Consider the following 12,887-nt stretch of genomic DNA (forward strand, 5'->3'; position numbering starts at 1 on the left):
AGATAGAATTTGCCTCAATCTTCTAAGAATACAGCTTTCCAAGGATGGAAATAAGGTGATGTTTGAAGTAGGTAACTATTCATTAGAACAGCTTAAGCTGAGCCTGAATAACCATCTGTCAGGAATACTGGAATTGATCCCTCTGTGAGGAAAGTTGTTAAATATGTTCTAGGAGTCTATGGATTCATAATACCTATGCAAACAATGAATTGGGAAAATGAAGTGTTAAGTAACATTTGCTACAGCATATTGATACCTTTTTCTCCCCATTTTCATCCTTGCTTGGATTCTTTGAGGTCTTCAGTGAAAACTGCTGTATGGTTATTTTTTCCTGTGTTAAAGACAAACTCTGCCCAATATACAGGAGTAGAGCAAGTGAGGTGGAAAAGACATTACTGGGCAAGCTAGAGAAGTTATGCCCTTGTTTAAGTGGGTATCCTTTACTGGTATTCAGTCTTTTGTTGCCCTGTGTAGCCTTTTGTTGTGGGTCCCAGAATTGTACTTCATGTGATAAATTACAACTCTATGTTTATTCACACATTAGACATAGGTTATTTTTGCAATTTTATTTTTGCGTACACATTTGCTTAATCATCACTGAAATTCTAGGCCAGGTTCAGGTAACTGAAGAGCCTTTATCACTAGTTTATATTGTCTAGACCCAAGGTAGGCTGCAAACCCAGTCTGAAGCAAAATGGGAAATAACATCTTTCTAAAGATGGGCTTAGAGATTCTAGTCCAGTAAGTTAAGATGTTTCCTTTCTCTGGTAGCGGGGCTGACTCATACCTGTAAGAAAACATTGAGACAGTTCACTAGAAAAGATAGTTGTATCAAGTGGCAAAACTGTACAATATATATTAATCCCAGAAGTCTTAAGATAAAACTAGTTTAGTAAAGATTAAGGCAATGCTATTCTCTTCACTGTGTATTAGTCCTAAAAACTGTCCTTTCCTTTTGTCCCTTTCTCCATTTCACCCCTGGAGGCTCATATAGCATAGACTGCTTGATACCAGAGTTCTTCAGAGAATAACAATTACTTTGGACTAGCAGGCTTAGAGCTAGACATTTTCTGATGAAAGTTTTCTTTAGTGGAAGTGCTCAAACTCTTCAGAACATTGTGTCTATAATGTAGCTTTCATGCTAGGCATAGTGCTCTTTGCAGCTTTGTAGGTGGCATTCAATACACAAATTAAGGTTAAGAGGTACGGTGTGATAAATTTCTACAACTGTTTTCAAATTCTTGAGAAGTAATATTTGATTACTTATAAGAAAAAAGTCTTATTAACGATTTCAAGTAAAAAATAACATTTCTTTAAAAATAGAAAATGTATTTGCTGTTTTAAGTTGTACATTTTCTAGGTAAATATTTATATATTAAGTTTTTCAATGATCATGAGAAAATAAGGAATCCTACCTGGCTGCTAGGCCACCATTCACAGGTATAGCCAAGATAACAGGGTACAGACCACCAAAAACAAGACCAACCAGTCCACCCCGTGTTATGGTACAGGTTTCACAATTCAAATCACCTAGGAAAAAATTAGTTCTGGAAATGAAGGTCATGATAGTCAAGTAAACATGATTTAAATAATGCAAAGTCCCCTTCTATGTATCCCAGATACTCAATTTTCAGGCAGTAATACAGCAAATGCAATTCTAGAAGGCATGTTAAAAGGTATAATTACATGTCCTGATAACCTAAAATAGGCAGGAATAACTGATAAAACCATCTTAGGAAAAATTCTCTAATTTGTTCTGAACTTGAATATAATAATCTCAGTTTGCACTGCTTCTAGCTTTCTGCACTTGAATTAGCAAACCTGAGCTAATATTTTTCTGTCTTCAAGAAACTTTTTAACCCATGGGAATTTTTCTTTTTACAATTTATACTTAATCTTATTTTTTTACACTATATAGTGTGATTTTATTTTTATAAAATTCTCTATAATTTTATTCATTTCCAAATTAGTATAAGGTACAGTAAAAATCGAAAGCTAAGTTAATAGTTTTCACTCAGTCAGTTCATTGGGCAGTAGGTTTCCCTGGATTGTAAAAATTCTTTCCACACAGATCATGGGGATTCAAGCAATATACTCATCCAATTTAAACAAATTTGAAGCAGCACTTAACAGAAGAGAATTTAAATGGACTGCCTCCCTTTCCATCACCATCGGTGGTAAGATTTTTATTTGAAATCATTAATCAAAAAACTTCATGATTAGCTGTACTCAAAGCACTCAGCACGTATGGTAAATTGTCTAAAGGAAATCAAGTCTCCATATACTTGATAATTCTTAATATACATTTAGTGCTTTGAGAGATTTATTACATAAAGAGTCTTATTCCCATAAAAATTTTGTTTCCCTTTAAGGAACTTCGCTATAAAATATTTCTAAAGGGGCCGGCCAGTGGCACAGCGGTTAAGTTTGCATGTTCGCTTTGGCGGCATGGGGTTTGCCGGTTCGGATCCCGCGTGTGGACATGGCACCACTTGGCAAGCCACGCTGTGGTAGGCGTCCCACATATAAAGTAGAGGAAGATGGGCATGGATGTTCGCTCAGGGCCAGTCTTCCTCAGCAAAATGAGGAGGATTGGCAGCAGATGTTAGCTCAGGGCTAATCTTCCTCAAAAAAAAAAAAGTTTTTAAAAACTAAGGCAGCCAGCATTAAAAAAAAAAGTTTCCAAATATTTCTTACTCTAAGCACTGTGGGAAAGATAAGTTAGGAAGGAAAGTATTTGGAACTGCTATGTATGTGCATTTTACTTGTTTGGTAGACTATACTAATATGAATTAACTGCCACTTTAGAGAGGCTAACAAGGTCCAGTCTTATCCAAGCACTGACTACATAACAGCATATAACTACTTGATGTTAATATTTAACGATTAAGGTGCAAGTATATATACCAAAGCAAACTCTCGGGTGATAGTGAAATAGAATTTACCTGTATTCAATGGGAAACTTACAAAACCTTTGTAAGATAAATGCGCCGTCAAAAATGGGATCACCGCCATTGGTAAGCCAGCAGCTATACGAGCCTGTGTCACATTTAAGACACGTCGAAAAAGGCTGTTTGCTATTAGGCCACAGAGAGCAGCATTAAGTCCAATATATGTTGATCCATGTTCAAGTAGATTCCTGAGTGGGTGAGAAAAAATAGTAACTTTTTCTTTGGCTCTATTGTGTGTGTGAGCTCTCCAACAATTCTGGCATGTTAGAGAATTTATCAGGACTTAAGGAATAACAAGATACAACATTTAACACTTAGAGCTCGAAAAACAAGAACCTTTTAAAATCCTTATGTTTTACATATAGATTTTTTTTTATGCTAAAAGGCTTTTGAATTTGTCAATACTTAAGGATACAGTGAAACATTTGGATTTTGCAAAATGTATTTTGGGATTTTGCAAAGGACATTAGTATAGCAAGAAGAGCTTCTGAAGAGTGATTTGAATGCCTCTCCTCTGGGCTCCCACAATACCCAATAATTACCTCTCTAGCACAACACATTATAAGGTGGTAGTATCGTATAATCATTGATTTACATGTCAGGCTTCCCCACTAGGCTTTAAACAACTTGAAGACAATGGATACAAAGATATATTCGTCTTGGTTTCAATAGCACCTGACACAGAAGGCATTCAAAAAGGTGGAGGTAATAGATTTCCTTTCGCTTTTCTCTGAAGCATTAGTCAGGGTTGGGGGCTTGGAGGAGTGCTAACATGCCAGGTACTTGACAACAACCCATTGAAATAAAGAGAATAAATTGATGTTTTGAGATAGTAAGTGGTAGAACTGGTTTTTAAGCCAAGGTATTATGAGTTTAAAATGCAATGTTCCATGAATTGTTTAGTTTGGGGAAAAAATTACACCTAAAATCGCTGGATATTGAAAATACTCCAATTCAAACTCTTCAGCCCATCGCTTAACTTTTTTACCACCTGCCTTGCTATCTACAACACAGGGGACCTCTTTAATTTCTCACTACTCTTACTTAGGCAAACTAGCCACACAATACCCCTTCTAACTTCGATTTAACATTTATCTTAAAACAGCTTTTCTAGGAGTTCCTAATTGAGCTTCCTACATTGTATAAGGCATTACTTTTCTTACCTATCACTTTGCAATCATAATGTGCTTGTCATTCAACCACTGAGCATCTACTACATAAAGCAGACTTCAGTGCTTTCAGTTTATTATTGGAGGAGGAAACACATGGAAACTTGAGATACAACGGAAGTCTATTAAAATAGTAATGGCAGTACAAGAGAGAGGCAGCTTAGAAACTTACGGTACGTGAGATAATATTTAAAGAGTAATGACAGCCTAGAGAACCTACCAGATAACAACAACAGAAATCACAAATATGAAGGACCTGTGTATTTTTGTGAGAGCTTGAGGGAATGGGAATCTTAAGCACTTGCTCTAAAATATTATTTTCATAGCAATCCTGTGAAATATACATTATCTCCATTTTAGTCATAGGAACCAAGGTTCAGACATAAGTAATTTGACCATATATATTTTAATAAGTTGATAATTATGATTATTAATATATTTATATATTATTGTTAAGTATTCTAACAAAAACATAAATAAATAAATAAAACAAAGAGTGATCTGGAATCTGAATAGGAAAGTTTGCTGTCTCCTAATTGGATTTTAATATTCTATGGCTTAAAGTCACATTTTTTAGTTAATAATAAGTACAAAACTGTTACTAGCTAGCAGCCCCTTTGCCAGTCAATTTTCCAAAAAAGTGCCTATACAACTAGAAACTCATGACTCTTTGATAAGACATACACACAAAATAACTAGACATATGAACTAAACATGAAATTTAAGATCAAATTTAACAAGTGGCAATGAAATATATGGTATGTGAGAAATTACTCTGTATTTCAAAGCCATCCGTTTTTCATCTCAATTGCCACCACGCTACCATCACCACTCACCTGGATTACTATGCTAGTTTTTCAGCTGGTCTTTGTTCTTCCTTTCCTCTCCTATCTTAAAGCTATTTTCCAAAAAACAACTGGAATGTTCTTTAGAAATGTTAACTGGATCACATCATCCAGCTTAAAACTCTTCCTGTTCCTTCAACCTTATGCCCTCTTCTCTTGTACTTAACTAACGTTTGTTCCTCAAATATGACAACCTCCTTGTTCTCCTGTGGCCTAGGCATATGCCATTCCCTTTGCCTGAGATACTACCCCTCCCTGATCCCCTGGCTGGCTCCTTTTCATCCTGTTTGGTCGCAGATTTTCAGTTTAAATGAAACCTACTCAGGCCTTCTTGCCAAGGAGGTCTAAGAATATTTTGTGGAAGTGAATTGTAGTTCATTCAGTGTTGCCTTCAAAGATCAGTATTTTTCCTATATAACCTTTTTCTGTTTAATCTCTTAAAGATCTTTTAGCCATGATCCCATTTCTCTGACGTTCCTTGTCTAGCTATGTCTAGCTATGTGTGTTACACGGCACTCTTACACTGGTAAGCATAATAATGGAAATGAATTGAGAAAGAAGACGATTTAAAGCCATTTTAAAGTTTTGTTATTTAAATGAGTCCATAAATGTTTACATTTGACTATACTCTAAGCCAAACCAGAAAAAGTGAAAATCACATAATTAGATATGTCCAAAGACAAGAATTCTAGCCTCGATTTCAAGCAAATGGCTCAGCTCTCTGGGCCTCGGTTTTCTCATCAAGACAAGAAAAAGGGCTCAGTTTCCTTCTGACATTCTATGTTGTTTATATTCAAACCAAATAAATTTGAGATAATGAATCAATGATGAAAATCCACCTAGTAAAAGATATTTTTAAATTAAGAAGGGGTCTTACCTTTCTGCTTCTGGAAGTTGGTTAATTTTTCTGGTTATGATATAAAAAATTTTTTCCTTGACAGTATCATCTGGTTCATGATCTTCCATCTTGAGCCTTAAAAAAATTAAAATACCATTTTTCATTAATGTATATCTATAGAAAAACAACAAAGGGGCTTATAAAAAGCCTTCTAAAGACTATACATATTTAATTTTAAAAGACTTAACTCTAGATTGAATCCATAATCTGAAAAATCAATGCATACACACCATACCAAAAGAAAAAAAAATCAAAGTGAAATAGAAACCAGAAGATGAGAGGCAACACATAAAGCTCCTAGGAAATACAGAATGTCTTTATAACCCTTAAAAATATTTCTTGGGGCCAGCCTGTGGCCTAGTGGTTAAGTTCAGATGCTCTGATTCAGCAGCCCTAGGTTTAGTTCCCAGGTGTGGACATACTACACTCGTCAGCGGCCATGCTGTGGCTGAGACCCACATACAAAACAGGAAGATTGGCACAGATGTTAGCTCAGGGTGAATTTTCCTCAGCAAAAAAAATAAAAAATTTCTTAATTCACAAGTAACACTAAACATACAGACATTACACTAATATTAACTAATTAAAATTAAGAACATGTTCATCAATAGATACCATAAAGATAAGCTAGTGTGGGAGAAAACGTTTGTGATATAACTGACAAAGGAGTAGTTAGTACCCAGAATATGTAAAGCAGTACAAATCAGCAAGAAAAAAGCAAACAACCCAATAGAAAAATTGACAAGGTTTGAACAGACACTTCATAAAGAGGAAAGCTAAACAGCCAATAAACATGAAAATATGCTTAACTTTGTTATAATCAGGGAAAGAAAAATTAAAACCACAGTGAGATACCAATATATATCTACGTTAGCTAAAATAAAAACCTGACAATTTCAATTGCAAGAATGTGGGGTAACCAAAAACTCTCATGTGCTGCTGGTGGAAATGTAAATTGTACCCAATTTGGGTACGACTACTTTGTAAAAGAATTTGATATTATTTAGTAGGTAGAAGACAGATACTCAGCAGTTTTACTTCTAGGTATACCCTAGAGCAGAGGGCAGCAAAATTTCCCTTTCAAGGGCCTGACAATATTTTAGGCTTTGTCACGTACAATCTTTGTTGAATGCCTTTTTTTTAAAAAATAACTCTTTATAAAAATCATTCTTAGCTGGCTGGTCATACAGAAACAAGCCACAGGCTGTCTGGCCCACAGGACAGTACTTTGTTGATCCATGCACTAGTTGTGAATATCAGAGTAGAGGGATGGTGAATGTGAGTTTGACCATGAAGATTTAGCTCATTAAACAAGATTTCAGGGTAGCAGAGTTAAAAGCAAAAGTTCAGAGATAACAGCAAAGAACAACATGCTTTTTTATGTAATTAGAATTTTTTTAAGCAGAGCATTCTTTTTTTTTAAGATTGGCACCTGAGCTAACAACTGTTGCCAATCTTTTTTTTTTTTTTTTGCTTTTTCTCCCCAAATCCCCCCAGTTCATAGTTGTATATTTTAGTTGTGGGTCCTTCTAGTTGTGGTATGTGGGACAGCACCTCAACATGGCCTGACGAGGGACGCCATGTCCGCACCCAGGATCAGAACCAGAGAAACCCTGGGCTGCCGAGGCGGAGCCAGGAACTTAACCACTGGGCCGTGCCTGAAATTAGATTTTCTTAGTTCACTACCATCCATTTGCTACAAAATTAATTTACAACACTAACAAATATTTATTGGGTACCTGTTAAATGTGAGAGATCATTTCGAAAATGCTGAGTGAAATGAAATTTCATATTCCTAGACTTAAAATTAACCCAGTAAGTACAATGCAGGCTTAGAAATTTACATTTAGGTTTCCTGCACTCCAAATTTTTGGGGGCCTTGATTACACTAACACGATAGACACAATCTCTGCCCTAAAGGAGCATTGAAAGATTTTTTTTTCTTTTTTTTTTTCTTTTTGAGGAAGATTAGCCCTGAGCGAACTACTGCCAAATCCTCCTCTTTTTGCTGAGGAAGACTGGCCCTGAGCTAACATCTATGCCCATCTTCCTCTACTTTATACGTGGGACGCCTACCACAGCATGGCGTGCCAAGTGGTGCCATGTCTGCACCCGGGATCCGAACCGGCGAACCCCGGGCCACTGAGAAGCGGAACGTGCACACTTAACTGCTGTGCCACCGGCAGGCCCTAGCTTTGAAAGATTTTATGTGTTGGGGAGTGGTGGTGGCGAGATAAACAAATTCAGTATACATAAAGTGTACGGTGCATATGTCGGAAAGAAATGATTTCTTCATAAATCCCAGCCTAATGCTATCCTAGTTTTCTGTTCTGTGCTGTGCATATTGGTGAGGTTCCGAGTTCTGTGAACGAGTCATTTCTACAGTGTGGCTATTAAGAGTCACCCTTAGTTCGGTAAAAGTTCTGACCGGCAGCCCAGAGTAGGCCACTGTGTCTCCTTTATTAATAATAAATCCCAAAGACAACACCACCTTTAAATACTACAAACGTTTCAAAAGCCTTTTGCCTTAGCTGTCTCACGTCGCTGGAAAAAGCTCCAAGATAAGCAATGAGAAAAGTGAGGCCTCTGAAAATCGTTAGGACAAGGCCACGCTGTCAACACCTGGCAGTGAAACCCGGGATTAAATTCAAGCGCAGGCATTTTTTTTCCTATTGGTGTAATTTAAATATCTTTTCTTCTAGGGTGGAAAGTGAAGAGACAGTCGGCGCCCTAGGGCCGACTCCCGTCCACCCCTTCTGACCCAGTCCCGGGACCTCGTTCCCGCGCTGGATTTCTCCTGACACCCGGGCATCTTCTGCACCCCTTCCCCCGGAACGCCGGTACCTTATGCTCTCCTCCCAGCAGCGGGTGCCTCCTCCGGTCTTCCTCAGCAAGGCTGGGGCTCACGGCAACCTCTACCCAGCTCGCCCGCGCGCAGCCATCTTTGGCTGACACGTGACTCGGCCGGAGGCGGGCGTGGGGTCGCGGCTGCTGATTGGGCTCCCGGGAGGGAGGTTGCAGGCTGCGGCGCCGTCCTTCTGAGGGGCTTCCAGCCCTGGGAGGTGCTGGGCCGCCCAGCGGTGGGGTTTGGCCAGCCTACAGGCTGTGGCTTACAGCCTTCTTATGTGTTACAGCGTTCTTCAACCTTACAGGACAGAGCTTGTAGAAATTGTGAAATTTGGAGATGAAAGCTGCATGACCCTAAACCTGCTCCAACTTTTGGCACGTTATTTGACTTCCTAGTCAATAAAGTGTTCGGGAAGTGAGAGAACCGCCTCCACCCCAACCCTTTTCCTTAAGGTTCTTATGGCTGGTCAAATAATTAAAAAGGAAGGTTAGCAGGAGAAAATCAAAGTTGACTGGCATGTATATGGGAGAAACTCAGGAGAAACTGAGTAACTCAGCCAGCTGGCTGAGGCTGCCTGTTTAAGTATCTTCAGCTACAGACAAGGAGGACATTTGGGGTAGTGATTTGGGGCTTCAAAGGGCAGGAAGGCAACTCACGTGGAAATGGAAAAGCAAATGTTTGGTTAATAGAACTTTGATAAGAGTGGGCTTAGCAAGGATCCTCCCAGTCTACTGGAACCCAAAGTTATCTATGGTGATGGCCTGTCCCTGGGACAGGCCTTTATTTTAAATTTCTTTTAGGTGCTTAGAGGGGAAAGGTGGAATGTTCTTCCTGAGTCTGAGCCCTTATTGTCTTCAGCTCAAAATAATCCGCATACCAGAGTGGCACATCTTGGGGAGGCCTGCCCTGAACCCCATCAAAAGGCTACCTCATAGTGTTGGCAAGGGGTATAACTGCACAGCCCTTGGCATGTGATGGGTACTTAGTTAAAAAGAAGTAAAAAAGGAGCTGAGATTTCTTTGCACCATCGATTTTCTATTCTTCCTTTATCTTTAGCTTCCTGTGTCATGTTAAGATCTGGTTAATTGTCCCACCATAATTTGAGTACCTCAGGAGAAGGAGCTTGTTTTTCTGATGATCCCCTTGTGCCCTGCCAAGTACTGCTTGTAAAAGCAGGCTTGGGTGAATTTGGCTAAAGAAAAACCGTTTGGAGAGAGAAGGAGGCTGTTGGCTCCATCACTCAACAGTTGAGAACCGAAGTCTTGGACCAAGCCTCTGAAGACCTCTGTCTCAGTTGTCATCCTCACAGCCTCTTTCCTCATCTATGAAACAGGAGGGGAAATAACACTCTTGTTGATTATTTTGTTTAGCCGTGAAAATCCAATAAAAGTGCTTACTAAGGTGGCTTGAAAATCATTGAGCTTTATCAAAGGAGAAAGTAGTATTCAAGATAAGGGGAAAGCTTCACGGACAAGCAGGAGGAGAAGACCCACCTGATGTCAAATTGTTTCTAGTCAATGAACCAGAAATAAAAATGGGTCCTCAGATTCCAAAGTGGAAAGTAAGCATGGGTCCCAATTCGAACGTTTCCAAGGAGAGAATGGGAAAATCAGCCTCTTATGCTATTGGGGCCGGCCCAGTGGCACAGTGGTTGTTTGGGGGCTCCGCTTTGTTGGCCCTGAGTGTGCTGGTTCGGATCCTGGGCATGGACTTATACACTGCTTATCAAGCCATGCTGTGGAGGCATCCTACATGGAAGAACTAGAAGGACTCACAACTAGAATATATAACTATGTGCTGCCCATTTGGGGAGAAAAAAAAGAAGAGGAAGATTGGCAACAGATGTTAACTCAGGGCCAGTCTTCTTCACCCACCAAAAAAAAAGCATACCTGAAAAAAAGGACGCTACTTATAACGTGTGCACGTGTGACGCTTCATTTTGTACTCATATTCCAATTTCATTTTTAATGGTTTGAAGTTAATTTTGAAATTAAATTTTCATGCTGTACACTATTTGTAGCATGCCATTCTGGAGTGATAAAAGCAATTTAGTCTACTGAGATTTTATAAAAAATCAGTTCTCCACAAGACAAGATGAAATGTCCCTTTCATCTAAGTTCCTCAAATTTATTGGCTTAAATTGTTGATAACGTTCCCTTCTTATCCTTTAAAATCTGTAGAATCCATGGTGAGGTCACATCTCTCTTTCTTGATATCAGGTCATATGTATTTTCTCTCTTTAATGTCTGATCAATCTGGCTAATGGTTTATCATTCTTTTTAATTTTCTCAAATGACCAGTTATGTCATTGATTTTTTTTGTTGTCTTTTCTGTTTTCAACTTGACTGTTTTCTGCTCTGATCTATATTATTTCCTTTCTTATTCTTACCTGGGATTTAAGTTGCCCCTCTTTTTCCAATTTCTTAAGGAGGAAGCTGAGGTGATGATCTTCTTTCCCCCTAACATACGTGTTTAGTGCTACGAATTTCCCTCCAAGTACTGCCTTAATTGTATCTCACGGATTTTGAAAGGTTGTTTATTATTTTAATTCAGTTCAAAATACTTTCCAGTTCCTGTTTGCTTTTTCCTTTGACCTATGGGATATTTGGAAGTGTGTTGGTCTCCCAATAGTCCCAATTTTCCAAATAACTTTCTGTCATTGATTTCTAATTCAGTTCCATTGTGGTCAGAAAATATATTTGTATATATTATACATTGTATGATTTGAATCCTTTTAAATTTGTTGATATTTATCGCCCAGATTCTGGTCCATTTTGGTAAATGTTCTCTGTGTGATTGAAAAGAACGTACTTGCTGCTGTCGTTGTGCCAAGTGTTCAGAAACATCAATTAGCACAAGTTGGTTGATAGCATTGTTTAAGACTTCCTTATCCTTTCTGAATTTCTACCAACTTGTTCTATCAATTATTGAGGGAAGGTTAGTGAAATCTCCAACTGTTATGAGAATTTTCCGATTTCTCCTTTCAGTTCTACCAGCTCTTGCTTATGTATTTTGAAGCTCAATTGTTACATGAATAAACATTTAGGATTAATTGATCCCTGTATCATTATGAAATAACTTTCTTAATCCTTGGACATAGTTTTTGCCTTGCAACTTACCTTGTTTAATATTAATATAGCCACTGCAAAATCTTTCTTTTGATTAGTGTTAACTGACGTAGCTTTTCCCATCCTTTTACTTTTAACCTATTTGTACCTTTGTATTTAAAGCAGGCTTCTTGTAGGTAGTATATAATGGGATTTTGTTTTTTATCTAAATTGACAATTTCTGACTTTTAATGAAAGAGATGTTTAGACCACTTATATTTAATATTATTTATATATTCTAGGGTTTCAATCTATCATCCTGCTTTTTGTTTTCTATTTGTACTGTCTGTTCTACATTCCCCTTTTCCTTTCTTCTGCTTTTTTGGGGAGTAATTGAATATTTTTTATTCCATTTTATTCCTTTGTTGGCCTATTAGCTATAATTCTTTTAAAAAATTATAATGATTGCTTAGCATGTATGGTATACATCTGTATTAGTTTCCTCAGACTACTGTAAGAAAGTACCACAAACTAGGGGACTTAAAACAACAAATTTATTTACTCACTGTTTTGGAGGCTAGAAGTTTGAAGTCAATGTATTGGCAGGGTTCATTTCCTGCTGGAAGTGCTGAAGGACAATCTGTTTTATTCTTCTCTCCTAGCTTCTGATGTATGCTGGCAATCCTTGGTGTCTCTTGGCTTATAGATCCATTTTTCCAATCTGTGCTTCTGTCTTCACATGGTCACTTTCCCTCTGTTTGTGTCTGTGTACCCAACTTTCTCTTGTCTTATAAGGACACCAGTCATTGTTTAAGGGCTCATCCTAATCCAGTTTTCCTCATCTTAACTTAGTTGCATCTGCAAAGACCCTATTTCCAAGTAAGGACACATTTACATGTTCTGGGGAATAGAACTTCAAAATATATTTTGGAGGGGCAAAATTTAACCCACAACATCATCTTTAACTTATCACAAGATATCTGCAAGTAATATTGTACCACTTTACATATGGTATGAGAATGTTTAAACACTATATTTTCATTTCTTTCTTCTTGGTCTTTGTGTTATTGTTGTCCCACATTTACTTCTACATATGTTATAAACCACACAATACATAGTTATTATTTTT

At 37.8% G+C, this 12,887-nt stretch overlaps 1 protein-coding gene across 1 annotated transcript; it reads right to left on the reverse strand.

Moving 5' to 3' along the window:
* Positions 1 to 551: 551 nt before the first annotated feature.
* TMEM126A (transmembrane protein 126A) lies at positions 552 to 9,096 on the reverse strand. The gene is made up of 5 exons (XM_001493344.4): positions 8,708 to 9,096; positions 5,843 to 5,938; positions 2,946 to 3,139; positions 1,416 to 1,530; positions 552 to 787 (listed from the first exon to the last, which is right to left on the reverse strand). The coding sequence occupies exons 2-5, from the start codon at positions 5,929 to 5,931 to the stop codon at positions 595 to 597; spliced, it is 591 nt and encodes a 196-aa protein (XP_001493394.2). The 5' UTR covers positions 5,932 to 5,938; positions 8,708 to 9,096; the 3' UTR covers positions 552 to 594.
* Between the last annotated feature and the right edge of the window lie 3,791 nt (positions 9,097 to 12,887).

Source organism: Equus caballus, chromosome 7, assembly GCF_041296265.1.
Source record: "Equus caballus isolate H_3958 breed thoroughbred chromosome 7, TB-T2T, whole genome shotgun sequence".
Classification (NCBI taxonomy): Eukaryota; Metazoa; Chordata; class Mammalia; order Perissodactyla; family Equidae; genus Equus; species Equus caballus.